The sequence below is a fragment of the Pelophylax lessonae genome (assembly GCF_965119305.1).
Source record: "Pelophylax lessonae genome assembly, chromosome: 2".
In the NCBI taxonomy this organism is placed as follows: Eukaryota; Metazoa; Chordata; class Amphibia; order Anura; family Ranidae; genus Pelophylax; species Pelophylax lessonae.
The window spans coordinates 40,754,074-40,770,527 of NC_138769.1; the positions used below are offsets into that span (position 1 = coordinate 40,754,074).

Genomic DNA, 16,454 nt, shown 5'->3' on the forward strand with positions numbered 1-16,454 from the left:
TCTGCATAATTAATCTCCGCCTACTTATCAGGTTATAGGGTCTACTTCATAAAGAGAGAATTACAGGAATTTGAAAAGGGAATTGAAAACTTGAGGCCAAAGTAGCAGAGTTGGAAATATTCTCTCATTCAGCTGCACTACTTCTGCCTAAAGTTTAAAATTCTCATCACAATTCCCTGCAATTCTAAAGTGTCAGCTTGTCGGAAGGTGCTCTGCCTCCCCCTGCTGGCGAATTTCGGAAAGTGCACCATGCTGACACCCTGCCTCCGATGACACGTTAAATTTGCGACAGGCGGGAAGAGTGAGCGTGCACCGAGAGAGAGACAACCTGCTGCCAGAACTACAACACATAGCTGGGGTGAGAGCGACACTGTGTGGCACAAAATTACAGGGACAATGTAAATTACCCAGGACAGGCTCCTATTTGTCGGGATTGTCCCGGGAAAAACGGGACAGTTGGCAGGTATGGAAGAGCCGCCTGATTTGTTTACATAAGCAGGCGGGTCTTCTGTCAGTTTATCTGACGATTGCAAGAGGCCGTGCGCCGCCGAGACCTTGTGCACGGAATCACGCAGTACTACGTGATTTTGCACAGCCGAGCCTCCCTGCCGCAGTAATACTTCGGTGGGCGGTCGGCATGAGGTTAAAGCAGGGTTATGTTCTAAAAAAAATCTCCCAAGCTTTGAGCATCTCATGGAGCTCTGTTCAATCCATCATCTGAAAATGGAAAGAGTATGGCACAACTGCAAACCTACCAAGACATGGCCGTCCACCTAAACTGACAGGCCGGGTAAGGAGAGCATTCATCAGAGAAGCAGCCAAGAGGCCCATTGGTAACTCTGGAGGAGCTGAAGAGATCCACAGCTCTGGTGGGAGAATCTGTCCACAGGACAACTATTAGTTGTGCACTCCATAAATCTGCCCTTTATGGGGAGTTGCTAAACCCCATATGTATAACTTTTAACAAAGAATGTTTTTGTACGAATAAAGTTTTTTCTTTTTTTAACAACGTTTTTGTTATCAATAATTACGGTATACTGAAAGGAGGTTCAACACCTTAAACCACTTGCCGACCGCCCACAGTATATTTACTGCGGCAGTCAGCCCCTCCTGGGCACAGCGACGTAGTACTACGTCGCTCGCCCAGGAGCCTGTAGGGGGGCGAGCGCGCGCCGCCGGAGGCGCGCTCCCACCACCGCTCGTTCACGGCCATCCCCGTGCGAGAGACCGGTGGCTCCGATGTCCGCCGGCCACTCGCAATCTCCCCGTGGAGAGGGAGAAAGGCAGGCGGCTGATGTAAACAAAGCTGCCTGTCATTCTCCCTGACGTAACAGCAGAGATCATAGGATCCTGCTATGTAGGATCGTATGTCTCTGTGGTTACATCACAAGCCACGCCCTTTGACAGTTAGAATCACGCCCCTAGGGACACACTTAACCCCTTGATCGCTAATAAAGTTAACCCCTTCCCTGCCAGTGTCATTTTTACAGTAACAGTGCATATGTATAGCACTGATTACTGTAGTAATGTCACTGGTACTCCCAAAAGTGTCAAAAATGTCAGTCAAGGGTCCGATCTGTCCGCCGCAATGTCGCAGTCCCGCAAATAAATTTGCAGATCGCCGCCATTACTAGTAAAAAAAACAATAAAAATTACATAAATCTTTCCCTTGGTTAGTAAACGCAATAACTTTTGCGCAAACCAATCAAAATACGCTTATTGCGATTTTTTTTTTTACCAAACATATGTAGCAGAAAACAAAGTGGCCTAAAATGTTAAAACATTTTGATTTTTACATTTTTTTGGGGGGAATTTCATATAAAAAAATGTGAAAAATATTGTTATTTTTTTAAAATTGTCGCTCTTTTTTTGTTTATAGCGCAAAAAATAAAAATCGCACAGGTGATCAAAAACCACCAAAAGAAAGCTCTGTTTGTGGGAAAAAAAGGACGTCAATTTCGTTTAGGTATAGCGTCGCACGACCGCGCAATTGTCCGTTAAAGTCACGCAGTGCCGAATCGCAAAATAGGACCTGGTTTTTGAGCAAGAAAATCCTCCGGGGCTTAAGTGGTTAAAGTCCCATTAGTCTATTTTTGGTGTTCCTATGTTTGTTGTCGGGATGTGGTGTTGATTTGGTCAACCAGGACCCCCAATGTATTTTGTCCTTGGTATAGAGTAACAGAAGGCCATAAATACATATCTCCAGCCTCTTTACAGTGCTAGTCATGTCGCCAATAGGGTAGAGCAGCCTTTCTCAACCTTTTCAGCACAGAGGAACCCTTGAAATGAATTTCTGGTCTCGGGGAACCCCTGCTAAAAATTAAAAATCTACAACTCATGACACATTAGTATGACAGTCAGTGCGAAGAATGCTCCTTACTCTTGTCATCATGGGGAAGAATTACCCCCTTACAGATAGCTAAAAGGAACAAAGGTGTCATTGGAAACTTATCTGAGAGGCAGAAATCGTCCATTGCTCAAGGAACCCCTAGAAACCTCAGGAGGAACCCTGGGGTAGAGCTTTGATTACATGGTCTTTGTTGAAGGGGAACATATTTGATTATCTTCTGCTTTTACACATATCACATGATCTAATGTCTGGGATCTTGGTCACGTGACCAGCACCTGGAGAGAGTTTGGGGTAGTTTTCATCAGCTATACTAATATTATTTATCCATCCCAACATGACTTAACATGATGTAGCGCTACTCCCTTGGGAGCTGCTGGTTACGGATTCCCCTGGGTTACCCATAGCAACAACATCACGGTTTAGCATTTTCAAAGTACTTGGCTCAGAAACAGTCTAGGGGTTTTGTTTTTTTGTGGTTTTATTTGAGAACTTGGATAGGAGAATGGATGAGTGGGATACTCCAATTGGAATGAACAATGCACAATTTGCTGGGACATCTAGAGATAACTGAGTGCGGCAAGGCCGCTGCTTCACCTTGTCACTACATATAGTTACATAGTTACATAGTTACATAGTTAGTGAGGTTGAAAAAAGATATCAGTCCATCCAGTTCAACCTATGATGTGTGTGTGTGTTTGCTTTTAACCGTACATTGTATACCCCTGTATGTTGTGATCTCTAAGGTGCCCATCTAATAGTTTTTTGAAACTATCAATGCTCCCTGCTGATCCGACTGCTTGTGGAAGAGAATTCCACATCCTTACTGCTCTTACAGTGAAGAACCTCTTACGCATTTTAAGGTTAAACCGCCTTTCCTCTAGTTTTAGTGAGTGGCCACGTGTCTTATTGTATTCCCTTACTCAGAATAGTTTGTTCCTTATGCTCGGGTCACCAGTACAGTATTTGTACATTGATATCATATCCCCCCTCAATCGTCTCTTCTCCAGAGAGAATAGGTTCAGTGCTTGTAGTCTTTCCTCATAGCTGATGTCCTCCATCCCCCTAATTATTTTTGTTGCCCTTCTCTGGACTCTTTCCAATTCCAGCACATCCTTCCTGAGGACCGGTGCCCAGAACTGGACAGCATACTCCAGATGTGGCCGGACCAGAGTCTTGTAGAGTGGGAGAATAATCTCTTTATTTCTGGAGTGAATCCCCTTTTTTATACATCCCAGTATTCTGTTGGCTTTGCTTGCAGCTGCTTGGCATTGCATGCCACTGCCAAGCCTGTTGTCTACCAGTACCCCCAGGTCCTTTTCCATCCTAGACTCACCCAGAGGTCCCCCTCCTAATGAGTAGCTTGCTGTCTGGTTTCTGGCCCCCAAGTGCATTACTTTACATTTTTCAACATTAAACCTCATCTGCCATGTAGTTGCCCATCCCGTTATTTTGTTCAGGTCTGCTTGTAAGGTTTCCACATCCTGCATAGAAGATATTGGCATGCTTAGTTTAGTATCATCCGCAAATACTGAGATTGTACTAGATATCCCCTCCTCTAGATCATTTATGAATAAATTAAACAGGATTGGTCCCAGGACAGAACCCTGGGGGACCCCACTTTCCACAGTGAAGAAGAATTTAATGATCTTGTATTGCTCTGTGAATCGCTCTTCAGGGCCCAACTAGGCACCTCCTTTATCCCTATTCTACAGGGTTCTACACAGCACCCCCTTTACTCTGACACTCTGTGTGAGCTGACCCCTTGATCCTCTGACTTCACTGGAATGGTCCCCCTTCCTGGGCAGACCCTTTGGCAAGTTCCCTGGTACTCACGGACACTGTTTTTCCCAGAAGACTCTGCCAGCAACTCCAACGTCAGCTCCACTGGATCCTCTGTAGCTCAGCTCCACCCCTGGTTCACTAGGCCGACCGCCTAAGACCACCTTCCTCACACACACCTCGTCCACCTCCTCCTGGGACTCTGCTTCCTGCCAAAGATGCCCTGTCACATGTTCCCCCGGCTTTTACGAGCAATCCCAGGATGCATTGCAAGAATGCCCTCCCACTGGGATCCCACAAAAGCCAACGTGTCACTGGCTAGGTTTCCTCCACTGTCCAACAAGTTCCCTCATTGGATACAGTGGGGACACTCCCTCAGACCCAGTGAATCACACCTGGAGACATGCAACAAGGCAACCTAACAGATCAGGCTCCCCTGATAAGCAGAAGGAGCAAATAGATGCTTTTACCTAGCACCTACCTAGGAGGGTGCTACAATGACATTTTATGAATAGGTCAACTTTTATATTAACAAATTAGTGAATTATATTTAGTAGTTCTTTATCTTATCCACCTCTCATAGGTGATCTCTCTCCACCTTTTGAGAGGAGTACTCAATAACGACTTACCCCGCTTTCTTCGTTGACAAAAAACAAGAAGACTGATAATGATGATCATGACACAAACTCCTCCGGCAGAAGCCATAAAATACACCACAATTTTAAACTGTTCTCTTGCCGAGTTGGCTGGTACTGATGTTGAGTCTGTATAATGTAAAGAGATAAAGATCAGTGAATGAAATTATTGCCAAAGATTTGCAAAGTCTATCTCTAAGTCTGCATTCACACCTGAGCGTAGGGTCTTTGAACGTTTTTCTGGCGTTTATTTGAGCGTTTTTACGTGTGATTTTGGTGCTTTTTTATGCGCAACATGCATGTTTTTTACGCAGCGTTTTTGAGCTTTGGCATTTTTTTATTAACCAACAGAGAAAACTATCATCTGTTGCATCATTTGTTGCTAGGTATTTCAGCTTTTGTTTTTTTTTTAGACAAAAATTGCTAGAAAAAGCACGGTCTTTAAAGCGGTGTTCGCCTCCCCCCCCCCCAAAAAAAAAAATTAAAAGTCAACAGCTACACATACTGTAGCTGCTGACTTTTAATATTCGGACACTTACCTGTCCTGGAGTCGAGCGATGTCGGCACCGCAGCCGATGTTTCCATCGGTTGTTGAGTGCTGCCGCCGCCATCGCCGGTAAGGGAACCCGGCAATGAAGCCTTGTGGGTCCCAACTATGCATTCACAAAGCGCGCTGCGCATTCAGATTTGCTCGGCAGCGGGGGAAGGAGGGGGGGGGCCAAACTGCTGCGGCGCCGTCTCCCAGAAGTGGGGAAGAGTACCTGTCGAACAGGTACCCGTTTCCCCCTCCCCCCTGAAAGGTGCCAAATGTTGCACCGGAGGGGTGGAGGAAGCAAATGAGCGTAAATTCCACTTTTGGGTGGAACTCCGCTTTAAGCGGTTAACGCCCCCTGGCCGCCTGTGTGAATGAGACCTAACAGAGCAATGATGGGATATTCACATTCTTCCTCCATGATGGCGGGTCGGGAGCTCAAATAGATCAATCCCTCTTCCTGAGAGTTCTGTAGGGGGATCAGCTAATGCTGAGGTTTAGAATTAGATAGCCCATGAGAGGCAAAATGTACCGTATGTAAACCCGGTACCTAAAATCTCTTATAATATTTAACATGGTTGTTTTATTTCAAAAGCCATTTTTGATCTTTTTCAATTTGCAGCTTTGATTAACCAGTTAAGGACCGCCCTCTGTTTTACTGCGGCAGGCAGCCCCTCCTGCGCAAACTGACATAGGGCTACGTCGGTCGCGTGCCTGCTGCTAGGGGGCGAGCACGCTGACAACGGCGCGCTCCCGCCCCCACTCGGCAACGGGGACTACAATGCAGGGGGCTGCGGCTCCGATTGCCGCCTGACACCCACGATCATTCCCAGCTGAGAGAGAAGGACGGTCAGTTGTTGTAAACACAGCCGACCGTTCTTCTCCCTGGAATGATCACAGAGCACCTGTGATCCTTCTATATAGGATCACATGTCTCTATGATCACTTCAAAAGCCCCTCCCCTCCACAGTTAGAAAATACTCCCCTAATCTCACATTTAACCCCTTGATCACCCACAGGGTTAACCCCTTCCCTGCCAGTGTCATTATTACAGTAACAGTGCGTATTATTAGCACTTATTACTGTAGTAATGTCACTGGTCCCCCCAAAAGTGTAAAAAATGTCAGTTAGGGGTCCGATCTGTCCGCCGCAATGTCGCAGTCCCACTAGAAATTGCTGATCACTGCCATTACTAGTAAAAAAAAAAAAACAATAAAAATGTGACATAAATCTTTCATCTAGTTTGTAGACGCAATAACTTTTGAGCACACCAATCAAAATACGCTTAGTGCGATTTTTTTTTTTTTACCAAAAATATGAGCAGAATAGCAGATTGGCCTAAAAGGATGAAAACGTTTAATTTTTACTTTTATTTTTTTTTGGAAATAATATATATCAGAATGTAAAAAATATTGTTTTTTTTTTTTTCAGAATTGTCGCCTTTTTTGTTTATAGCGCAAAAAATAAAAACCGCACAGGTGATCAAATACCACCAAAATAAAGCTCTATTAGTGGGAAAAAAAGGACATCAATTTTATTTGGGTACAGCGTCGCATGACAGCACACTTTTCCGTTAAATTAACGCAGTGACGAATCGCAAAAATGGCCTGGTCATTAACCACTTATGAACTGGAAGGATTTGCCCCCTTAATGACCAGGCCATTTTTTGCGATTCGGCACTGCGTTACTCTAACGGACAATTGCGCGATCGTGCGACGTTGTACCCAAATAACATGGATGTCCTTTTTTTCCCACAAATAGAACTTTCTTTTAGTGGTATTTGATCACCTGTGCGATTTTTATTTTTTGAGCAATAAACAAAAAAACAATAATTTTCACATTCTGCTATATAACATTCCCAAAAAATTTTTTAAAAATCAGCATTTTTTAACATTCATAACAATTTGTTTTCTGCTACATATTTTTGGTAAAAAAAATCCCAATTAGCGTATTTTAATTGGTTTGCGCAAAAGTTATCGCGTCTACAAACTACGGAAAAGATTTATGTCATTTTCATTTTGTTTTTGTTTTTTTCTAGTAATGGCGGCGATCTGAGATTTTTAGCAGGACTGCGACATTGCGGCGGACAGATCAGACCCCTGACTGACATTTTTGACACTTTTGGGGGGGACCAGTGACATTGCTACAGTAATCAGTGCTAAAAATATGCACTGTTACTGTAATAACGACACTGGCAGGGAAGGGGTTAACATTGTGGGTGATCAAGGAGTTAAATGTGAGCCTAGGGGAGTGATTCTAACAGTATGGGGCGGAGCTTATGGAATGAACACAGAGACCTTTAATTCCATATAGAAGGATCACAGGCGCTCTGTGATCATTCCAGGGAGAAGAACGGTCAGCTGTGTTTACAACAGCTGCCCCTTCTTCTCTCACAGTGGGGAGCGATTGTGGGTGCCTGGTGGCAACCAGAGCCGCCTTGCCTGTGCATCGGAGTCCCCGCTGCCGAGTGGGGACGGAACTGCACCGCCCGCGGCGCACGCTCGCCCCCTAGCTGCAGGCGCACAACCGAGGTCGCGCAGGAGGGCCAGCCTGCTACAGTATATCTGCGGCGGGCGGTCCGGTAGCGGTTAAGGGGGCAAATCCTTCCGGTCCAGAGCTGGTTAAATGCAAAAACTGGTAGTCCTACAATGAAGCTCCCTGTGCAGGCACTTCCTATTCTAGGGTGACAATGCTCTAACCCTGTTTAACACAGCACAGTATTTCTGGCAGGATCAACAGATATTTATTGTATTTCTTGAAAATGTTCTTAGCTTAAAAAATAAAACAAACGCAGGTAACACATTCAAGGACTGTAAGCTGCAAAATTTAGCATTTTTTATTCTTGCATTTAGTTAGTGCTGTAATGGAAGGTAAGCTGCTTTTAACCACTTCCCGTCCAATTGACGGCTGGGCGGGTGCTTTCTCACCCTGGCTTAGGGTTGCCACCTCATCCCTTTATACCAGGACACACATTATTACACAGGTCCTGTGGCTGATTAAGGTGGTAATAAACTCATTTAGTTCCTTGTGTGCATTATATCAGCCCCTGTGTAATTCATATGTGTCCTGGTTTAAAGGGATGAGGTGACAACCCTATCCTGATTGGATGTCATATGATGTCCTGTCAGGAAGCACCAACTCACGGCCGGCGCAACGGCACGATCCCTTACCGCCTGTGTCCATGGGTACCGTGTGACTGCTGTGTCCAATCGCAGCAGGTCACATGACAGTTGTACACAATGGATGGCTTCCTTTAATGCCATCCATTGTGTACAATTGTGTTGCTAGCTGTGATTGGTCAATCTGATCACATGGTACAGACAATCACTGCCCATCTGTACCATGGGATTAGCTTTGACCAATCACAGCTAATCACAAAAAAAAAAAAAAACTAAATGATTCAGTTTTATTCAGTAAAATGTTTGCTTATAGCAATGTAATTTACTGCTATAAGCAAACATAATGTGTAAAAAATCCTGATCCCTTCCCCAGAGTAGTATAATGTATTATATAGTATATAGTATAGTATATTATGTATTATACTATGTAGTATAGCATTATATTGCTCCGGTCACGTGTTAAAAAAAGAAAAAAAAAATGTAAATTATAACTTTTTTTTTGTACTGTCACCAGTGACCACTTCAGATCACCAGCCACACCAGTCATATGACAGTATGGCGACAGTACGTGGAAAAAAAAAATATATATATATATATATATATATATATTTTTTTTTTTTTATTTCTTCGTATACTAAAGGATTTTGACTAAAAATTACAAGTTTAAAAAACCTACAATGCCTCCTGCTAAATACCTTGGTCTGTCTACTTTCCAAAAAGGGGGTCAATTGGGGGGTATTTGTACCATCCTGGCATTTTAGGGCCTCAAGAAATGAGATGACATGAGGCTGTCAGTACATCAGGATTGATCAATTTTCAGATATATACAATAGTTTGTGGACTCTATAACTTTCATACATAATAATATACACTGATTTGGGTTATTTTCACCAAAGAAATTAAAAGAATACCATTTGGAGCTAAATTTATGAAGAACATTTATTTATTTGCAAACTTTTATAACAGAAATTAACAAAAACATTTTTTTTTTATTTATTTAAATTTATTTTTAAATTTGTTTAGCATAAAAAAAAAAAAAAAACAGTGGTGATTAAATACCACAAAAAGAAAGCTCTATTTGTGTTAACAAAATGATAAAAAAAAATGTCATATGGGTACAGTGTTGCATGACTGCGCAATTGTCATTCAAAGTGTGACAGCGGTGAAAGCTGAAAATTGGCCTGGGCAGGAAGGGGGTAAAAGTGGACTTACTGGAGTTCAGCGTATTCACAGTTGTATCCTCATTCGTAGCTGAAGAGGAAACTATATAGGAATGGAAAAGAGAATGCAGAGTTATTCATAGAGAAAAACAGAAAAAATATTTATATAATTCAATAATTGCTTTATTATTATAAGTTGGGGTTAGCACCAGTGTTCTGGGCTTGCTTCCTAACTAAAAGGATATATACATACAGTTTGTATCTTCTTGCTTTTTTAATGGTATACGCTGGTTGCCTTCCACTACCCTAAACCCTCTGGTGTTTGTAGAGAATATAAAGGGGTTGCAAGCTGTTATGGAAATTAATGGAGTTTGGAGCATACAAATGTGCTTGGTGCGCTGAAAAGTTTGCTGCGCTGAAAAGCGCACTTGTGAATATTAACCGCCTTCGGACCGCCCGCTACCGGAATACTGCAGCAGGCTTGCCCTCCTGCGCGATCCGCCTTAAGGTATACGTTGGTCGTGTGCCTGCAGCTAGGGGGCGAGCATGTGCCGCTGGCGCACTCCCGCCCCACTCGGCATGCACGGAGCAGGCGGCTCCAATTGCCACCTGACACTTTACACCCGCGATCGCTCCCCGCTGAGAGAGAAGAACGATCAGCTGCTGTAAACACAGCTGACCGCTCTTCTCTCTGGAATAATCACAGAGTGCCTGTGATCCTTCTATATAGGATCACATGTCTCTGTGATCATTTCACAAGCCCCGCCCCCATACAGTTAGAATCACTCCCCTAGGCTCAGATTTAACCCCTTGATCACCCACAGTATAACACAGTCTGTAACAGTGCATATTTTTAGCTCTGATTACTGTAGTAATGTCACTGGTCCCCCCAAAAGTTTCAAAAATGTCAGTTAGGGGTCCGATCTGTCCGCCAAAATGTCGCAGTCCCGCTAAAAATCGCAGATCGCCACCATTACTAGTACAAAAAATAAAAACAATAAAAATGACATAAATCTTTCCCGTAGTTAGTAGACGTGATAACTTTTGCGCAAACCAATCAAAATACGATTATTGCGATTTTATTTTTACCAAAAATATGTAGCAGAAAACTAATTGGCCTAAAATGTGAAAAAACTGTGATTTTAGATTTTTTTCTTTTTTGGGAATGTTATATAGCAGAAAGTGAAAAATATATATATATTTTTTTTTCAGATTTGTCGCTCTTTTTTTGTTTATAGTGCAAAAAAAAAAAAAAAAAAATCGCACAGGTGATCAAATACCACCAAAAGAAAGCTCTGTTTGTGGGAATAAAAAGGACATAAATTAAGGGGGCAAATCCTTCCGGTCCAGAAGTGGTTAATATGGGCCAAGCGCCATTAATCCCTCATACTGAAAAGTACAATGTATAGCTCTTTTGTATAAAGTTATCCTAGCGACAAAGAGCGGGACAGACACACGCTGTATCACCGTCGATGTCCGTAGGAGCAGTCCTCTTGTTTATTTTATTGTCCGAGAACAAAAGGGGTTTACGGGGTTACAGGTGAGGTGGCGTCAACACAACCAATCACAGACATGTTTACTTTCAAAAGTACAATAGGAAAGGGGAGTGTATGTTTATGGAGAAACCCGCCCGTGTGCATGAGACTCCAACTGTCAAGTAAAAGCGAAAAACAAAGCACTATTACTAAAAATGGCTGCCAAACACTATCGTGGATTCTCATGGACTCGGCCACGGCCATTCATAAGCATGCACTCCCGTCATAACCTGTTAGAGTGAATCCTATATAATATAGTTCATAAAAACCATATTTAATAGTGATTATGCTGCTATTCCAGTAAATGGGACGATATCTGCAAAGGACAATAGCAGCAGTATTTCAATCATGTGGATCAAGCATAATAGAAAGCTACCAGCCATTATTCCAGTAAAAAAGGCAGATATTTATCAAAACGATAATACTTCCACATCACAAACATATCTCCGCCAGTGAATACCGGGGCCCCGGCTGGCTGATATACATTTGCGCGGTGGAGTTCACATCGCACTGCCATAGATCCGGATCGGCGCTCTCTCCAGCGATAGCCGCTCAGACGAGTGGTATGCAGTCTCCATTTAATGGAAGGTTTCCACAACTACAGGTCTTTCCTCAATGCCAATTAAAGACATATTTGCTGTGCATAGCGAATACAATAGGGACACTGGGGTTTTTGGTTTGCACCTCGTTCCCAGTTACCATTCACTGTAAGAGTATACTTCCACTCTCTTCTATCAGTAAATCAGCCCAGTCTAGTCCTTGTAACTAAGTCAGAACACTCTTGAGTAAACTTGATTAAGGTATACAGGTACAGTTCCTCTTCATCTCTTTATCATAGTTTTTCATCAATCAAATGGCAATGCAAAGGTTACAAAACATCTCTGTGTTTCTTCTAGTAGACTTTTCTTGGGCTAAGGTGCTTGTACAGTGCTGTGGTGTCTCCTTCAGTTTGTAGTAGTTTCCAACCAGTCGTAAAATCGGTATAATTGCTCAACAATACAGTCCCATTTCAGGGTCCCGCCAAGGGATAACCCCAGTTAGATGCAGCACTACATCCTACCATCCATAGTCCTTCTCACTCCCACCACCAACAACCCACTCCTTGGCTCAACCCCTTCCTTTTTGAATAAGCCCCTTCAGGAAGTACTACAGACCAAAGAGCAGACTAACAACACCATGTTAACCCCCGGATTACCGGGCATTAACGCCTTACGTGAGAATCACATACAGAATTTAGGCACCTGCCTACACTTGTATAACTGTGACCAGGCCTTTTTTTCAGCTGGAACTTGGTGGCACTCAGTTCCACCACCTCTAGCTCAGGCCCCGTTTCCTGCTCATAATTATCACTTGTAAAGACAGAAGTCCAACTTCTATCTTTACAAGTGACAGCCCAATGGCTCCCTTAGATCTGATCTCCTCTCAGGCTCCCACTTAGTGCAGGTTGGGTAAAAGGGAGATGTAGTTGCCCGGGGTGCAATGCAAATGCCAAAACCCTAGGTGGTTGATTTCCTATAAGTGAGAAAGGTGGAGCCACCTACAGTGTGTGGGGAGATACTAGAGCCAGTTGGGTGCTTCGGGAGAATACAGCAACAAAAGTAAAACATGGAAGATAGTGGAGCTTTCAAGGAGTGGAGGAGTGGAGGAGTGGAGGAGTGGAGGAGTGGAGGGGGGGGGGGTGCATGCAGAGGTTGGAGCTGAAGAGCGGTGAAAGTAAGATGTGGATGGTAAGAGGTAAGCAGCTAGGAAAGAAGACTGAACTCTGCACTCTGTATGCAGAGCAACCTGGAACTCTGCACTATGTATGTACCGCACCCCTGAATTCTGCACTTAGTGCACCCCTGAATTCTGCACTCTGTGTGTAACCCTCAAAAATCTCTTCTCTGTACGTGATGCACTCCTGGTATTTAATGCTCCTTTAAGACCGTCCTACTGTTAGTGAAATTTGACCACACCCACTATTTGATGCAGCTTGTGTGTGTGTGTGTGTATGTGGAGGGGAGGGGGAGAGGGGTTTTGGGGGGTCGTGGTTGAGTTCCAGCTTCCTATTTTCTGAGAAAAAAAAGCCCTGACTGTGACGCATAACAAAATACAGATTCCTATCTTATCTTGCGCAGCAGAAACTAGTTCCACAGAGTTAATTATTAATGCTCATAGGAAAATGTATAGGGAAGTACAAATGATATACAGATTATATCTATAGCCCACTTAGTATACTTCTGTAATTTATATTTAATAAATGATTTTGCAATTAATTTTTCTGTAGTTTTTTCTTGCCTGGAAATCTGAGCTGCATTATGTATGAGGCTATAGAAGAGAAGAAGGAAGCACACAAGTCAGAGGAGATGCTAAGGATAATGGGGAGGCCAACCAATGTGACAACAAATGCTTCCAAAATGTCTCAGCACCTTAGACTGCTTTATATCCAAAAACATGGGTGCAAAGCATTCTAAATAGTTCTGCCACTGATTCAATTTCTTTTCCAATAATTTCTATTGAAGAAGTTTAGACAAGACAATAAGGTACAAAGTTGTACAGGTGAATGTCAAGCAATGGTGTCACATTGGGAGATAACAAAGCCACCTCATCCTAATTAAATAACATCTAAGCAATATTAAAGTGGTAGTCCTCAACCAACTGCACCCTGGGGGCTAGGATGATGCTTCTGTACTTGGGCTAGGTTAGAAAGAACCCGGAAGCCTGCGCCAAGGTGTTCATGGGAAATTAGTATGAGAACTAGAAGGGGAAAGAAAAATAGTAGAAGAAGAGATATTCAGCCATTTACCACATCCCAAACTACCGGCCACTGGGCCACCCCACCCACTATTGGAGATATCTATTTCAAGAATTCCAGACTGTTTCAAATGGAAGTCGTTTGTCTCTGAGAATATTAGCCGATTTTTCATTAATCCTGATCCAAGAGATTGTGTGTTTGTCTAGCGCAAGGTTAATAACAGGGAATTTCCATGCTCCTGCTATAGCGATTTTAGCAGCTAAAAAGATAAAGAAGGCGAGGGTTCTGGGATATTTGGATAACTCGTTCGATAGGTCAGAAAATAACGTCGTCTTAACATTTTTTGGGATATTCAATTCGGTCACCAAGTAAAAGAAATTTGGTATCCTGGTCCAGTATCGTTGGACCTTTGGGCAAGATCACCAAACATATTTCCCTTCCTGACTACACCCCTTGAGATTTAGGGGCGAGGCTTCGGGGTAGATTTTAGCTAACTGTGCTGGGACCACTGATTCAAGTTCTAACTGGGGTAAATTGATTTGCTCATTGCTAGTCACAGGACTCCTAAATCATGGCAGTGAAGTTATACATGTAAATGTTTCTGGAAGACACATCTGGTTGTATCTAGACAGGCCTCATGGTCCTCCCAGGAAAAAGAACCTGGTTTTATGCAAAGCTCTGCTACCTCCGTTCGAGAGCTTCAACAAGATGCTTTGCCAATGGGCTTGTATACACAGGCATTGTTTTCTTGCATTTTCCTAAAATGCACATCAAACACAAGTCAGCAGATTTCTGTTTACTTCAATAGAATAGGGTACATGACAGTTCAGAGTGTGTATTTAACCTGATTTGTGTTGCGTTGCTTTCTTCAGTTGCATCAAACCCTATTGAGGTGCATTTGGATTATTGACAAAGCAGGGCAACCTATACATTTTCTTGTGAAATGCTGCACTTTGTATTTGAACGCATGTTGATATGTTAGAATGGAAAAGGTTGAGGAGCCCTTACTCTGCTTTCAGTTCACTAGCAAATGTAGACACTTCTACTGTAGTCTACTTTGTTAGAATTAGGGAGATATTATATTATTATTCTATAAACCCTACTCCATATACAGCATCATCATTACAACATATTTTTCAGAGCAGACTTACCAGATACAGTAACTTCTATCACACTTCCTACGATCTGCATCCCCTTAAATGCTGCCGAACATTTATAATATCCAGTGTCATTTATTTGCGCAAATTGAAACCTCAAAAAATGAACTGCTTTGTTTCCCGTCTTATCTTCCCATCCAGAGGAGATCCAATCATCCAACTTTACATTCTCACATTGATTCTGTTGTCCCCTGTCTATTCTGCACCAGGTCACATTGGGCAGATCCTGGGAGCATAGGTGGACTGGACATCTCAGGTAAAGTGATTGGTTTTGGGTTTGAGTGACCTGTGAATTCTTTGTGAGATTTATATTTGGAGTACAAGCTGTACCGAGCCCTGTTAAGAAAGAAACATTTATTAAAAGGTGTTCTGTGTGCAGTGGATTAGCATTTAACTTGCAATTCTGAGGTTCTGGTTTCAGGTCCCACAAACGACTCCATTTGCAGGGATGTTGTATGCACTCCCCACATTTTGTATGCTTCATACTGGTTCTCCACTCAAAACCAGAACCAACCTTCTAGTTTAAAGAAGAACTGTAATGAGAGAAAGGGCTATTGGCCAAATTGACTCTTTTGCAAATTATAGTTGTCTGACTATCATGCTGAATGTAATCCTACTTAAAGTCATTGTCCTTGTTGGCCTACTTTTACTTAGGCTATCCCCTCTTTAGTCCATCGATGCTGCTACCAGACCTATCCACCTTACCTGCTGCTCCCCCTCTCTGTCAATCCCTCTACTGGCTCCTACTCACCCAGCGAATAAAGTTCAAAATACCAACAACAACCTCCAAAGTCATCCAGAACTCAGCCCAAGCTACATCACTAATCTAGTCTCAAAATGCCAACCAAACTGTTCTCTTTGCTCTACCAAGGCCTTCTACTCTCTAGCTACCTTGTCATCGCCTTCCATGCTCACCTTCAGGGCTTCTCCAGAGCCTCTTCCATCCTCAAGAACCCTTAACCCAATCTGTATGACTATCTCCTATTCCATTTACCTTTTGGCGATCCCTGAAAACCCTTCACTTCAAAGAGGCCTCCAACTGATAAACTGTACCTTTACTTTCTCCATGAGCTCATCCCTTACCTTTAGTATCACTTGGCCCTTCCTTTTAGACTGTAAGCTCTAATAACAGGGCCCACTGATCCTTCTTGCATTGATTTGTAACTGTTCTGTCTCCCTCCATTTTGTAAAGCACTGTATAAACCATTGGCGCTATATATATTGTGTGGTGGTGTAAACTTGTGAAAAGTTGGTTGTAGCTGATAAAACATTGACTGAGATCTTAACTCCAAATCAAAACTTCTTTAGCTTTGGATTGATTTAGGAATGGGTAGATCCTACGTCAAATTTTCAGTGTTGTAGGTGTCCCCATTTGGGATATGTCACTGTGACCAGTGCCGGGGCAACATCATCTAGAGCCCAGGGTGAACATGCCAAACCCCCCCAAGATTTA

General features: G+C 43.0%; 1 protein-coding gene across 1 annotated transcript in view; it reads right to left on the reverse strand.

The window, feature by feature from the left end:
• The window catches only part of LOC309547939 (uncharacterized protein), a gene marked incomplete at its 5' end in the record, with an annotated part of 28,523 nt that extends 14,507 nt beyond the window's left edge, over positions 1 to 14,016 (reverse strand). Inside the window, 4 exons of the mRNA XM_082247937.1 lie at positions 4,759 to 4,893; positions 9,628 to 9,678; positions 13,754 to 13,846; positions 13,935 to 14,016. Of these exons, the coding sequence (XP_082104063.1) occupies positions 4,759 to 4,893; positions 9,628 to 9,678; positions 13,754 to 13,846; positions 13,935 to 14,016 (361 nt within the window). The remainder of the gene's footprint in view (positions 1 to 4,758; positions 4,894 to 9,627; positions 9,679 to 13,753; positions 13,847 to 13,934) is intronic.
• Between the last annotated feature and the right edge of the window lie 2,438 nt (positions 14,017 to 16,454).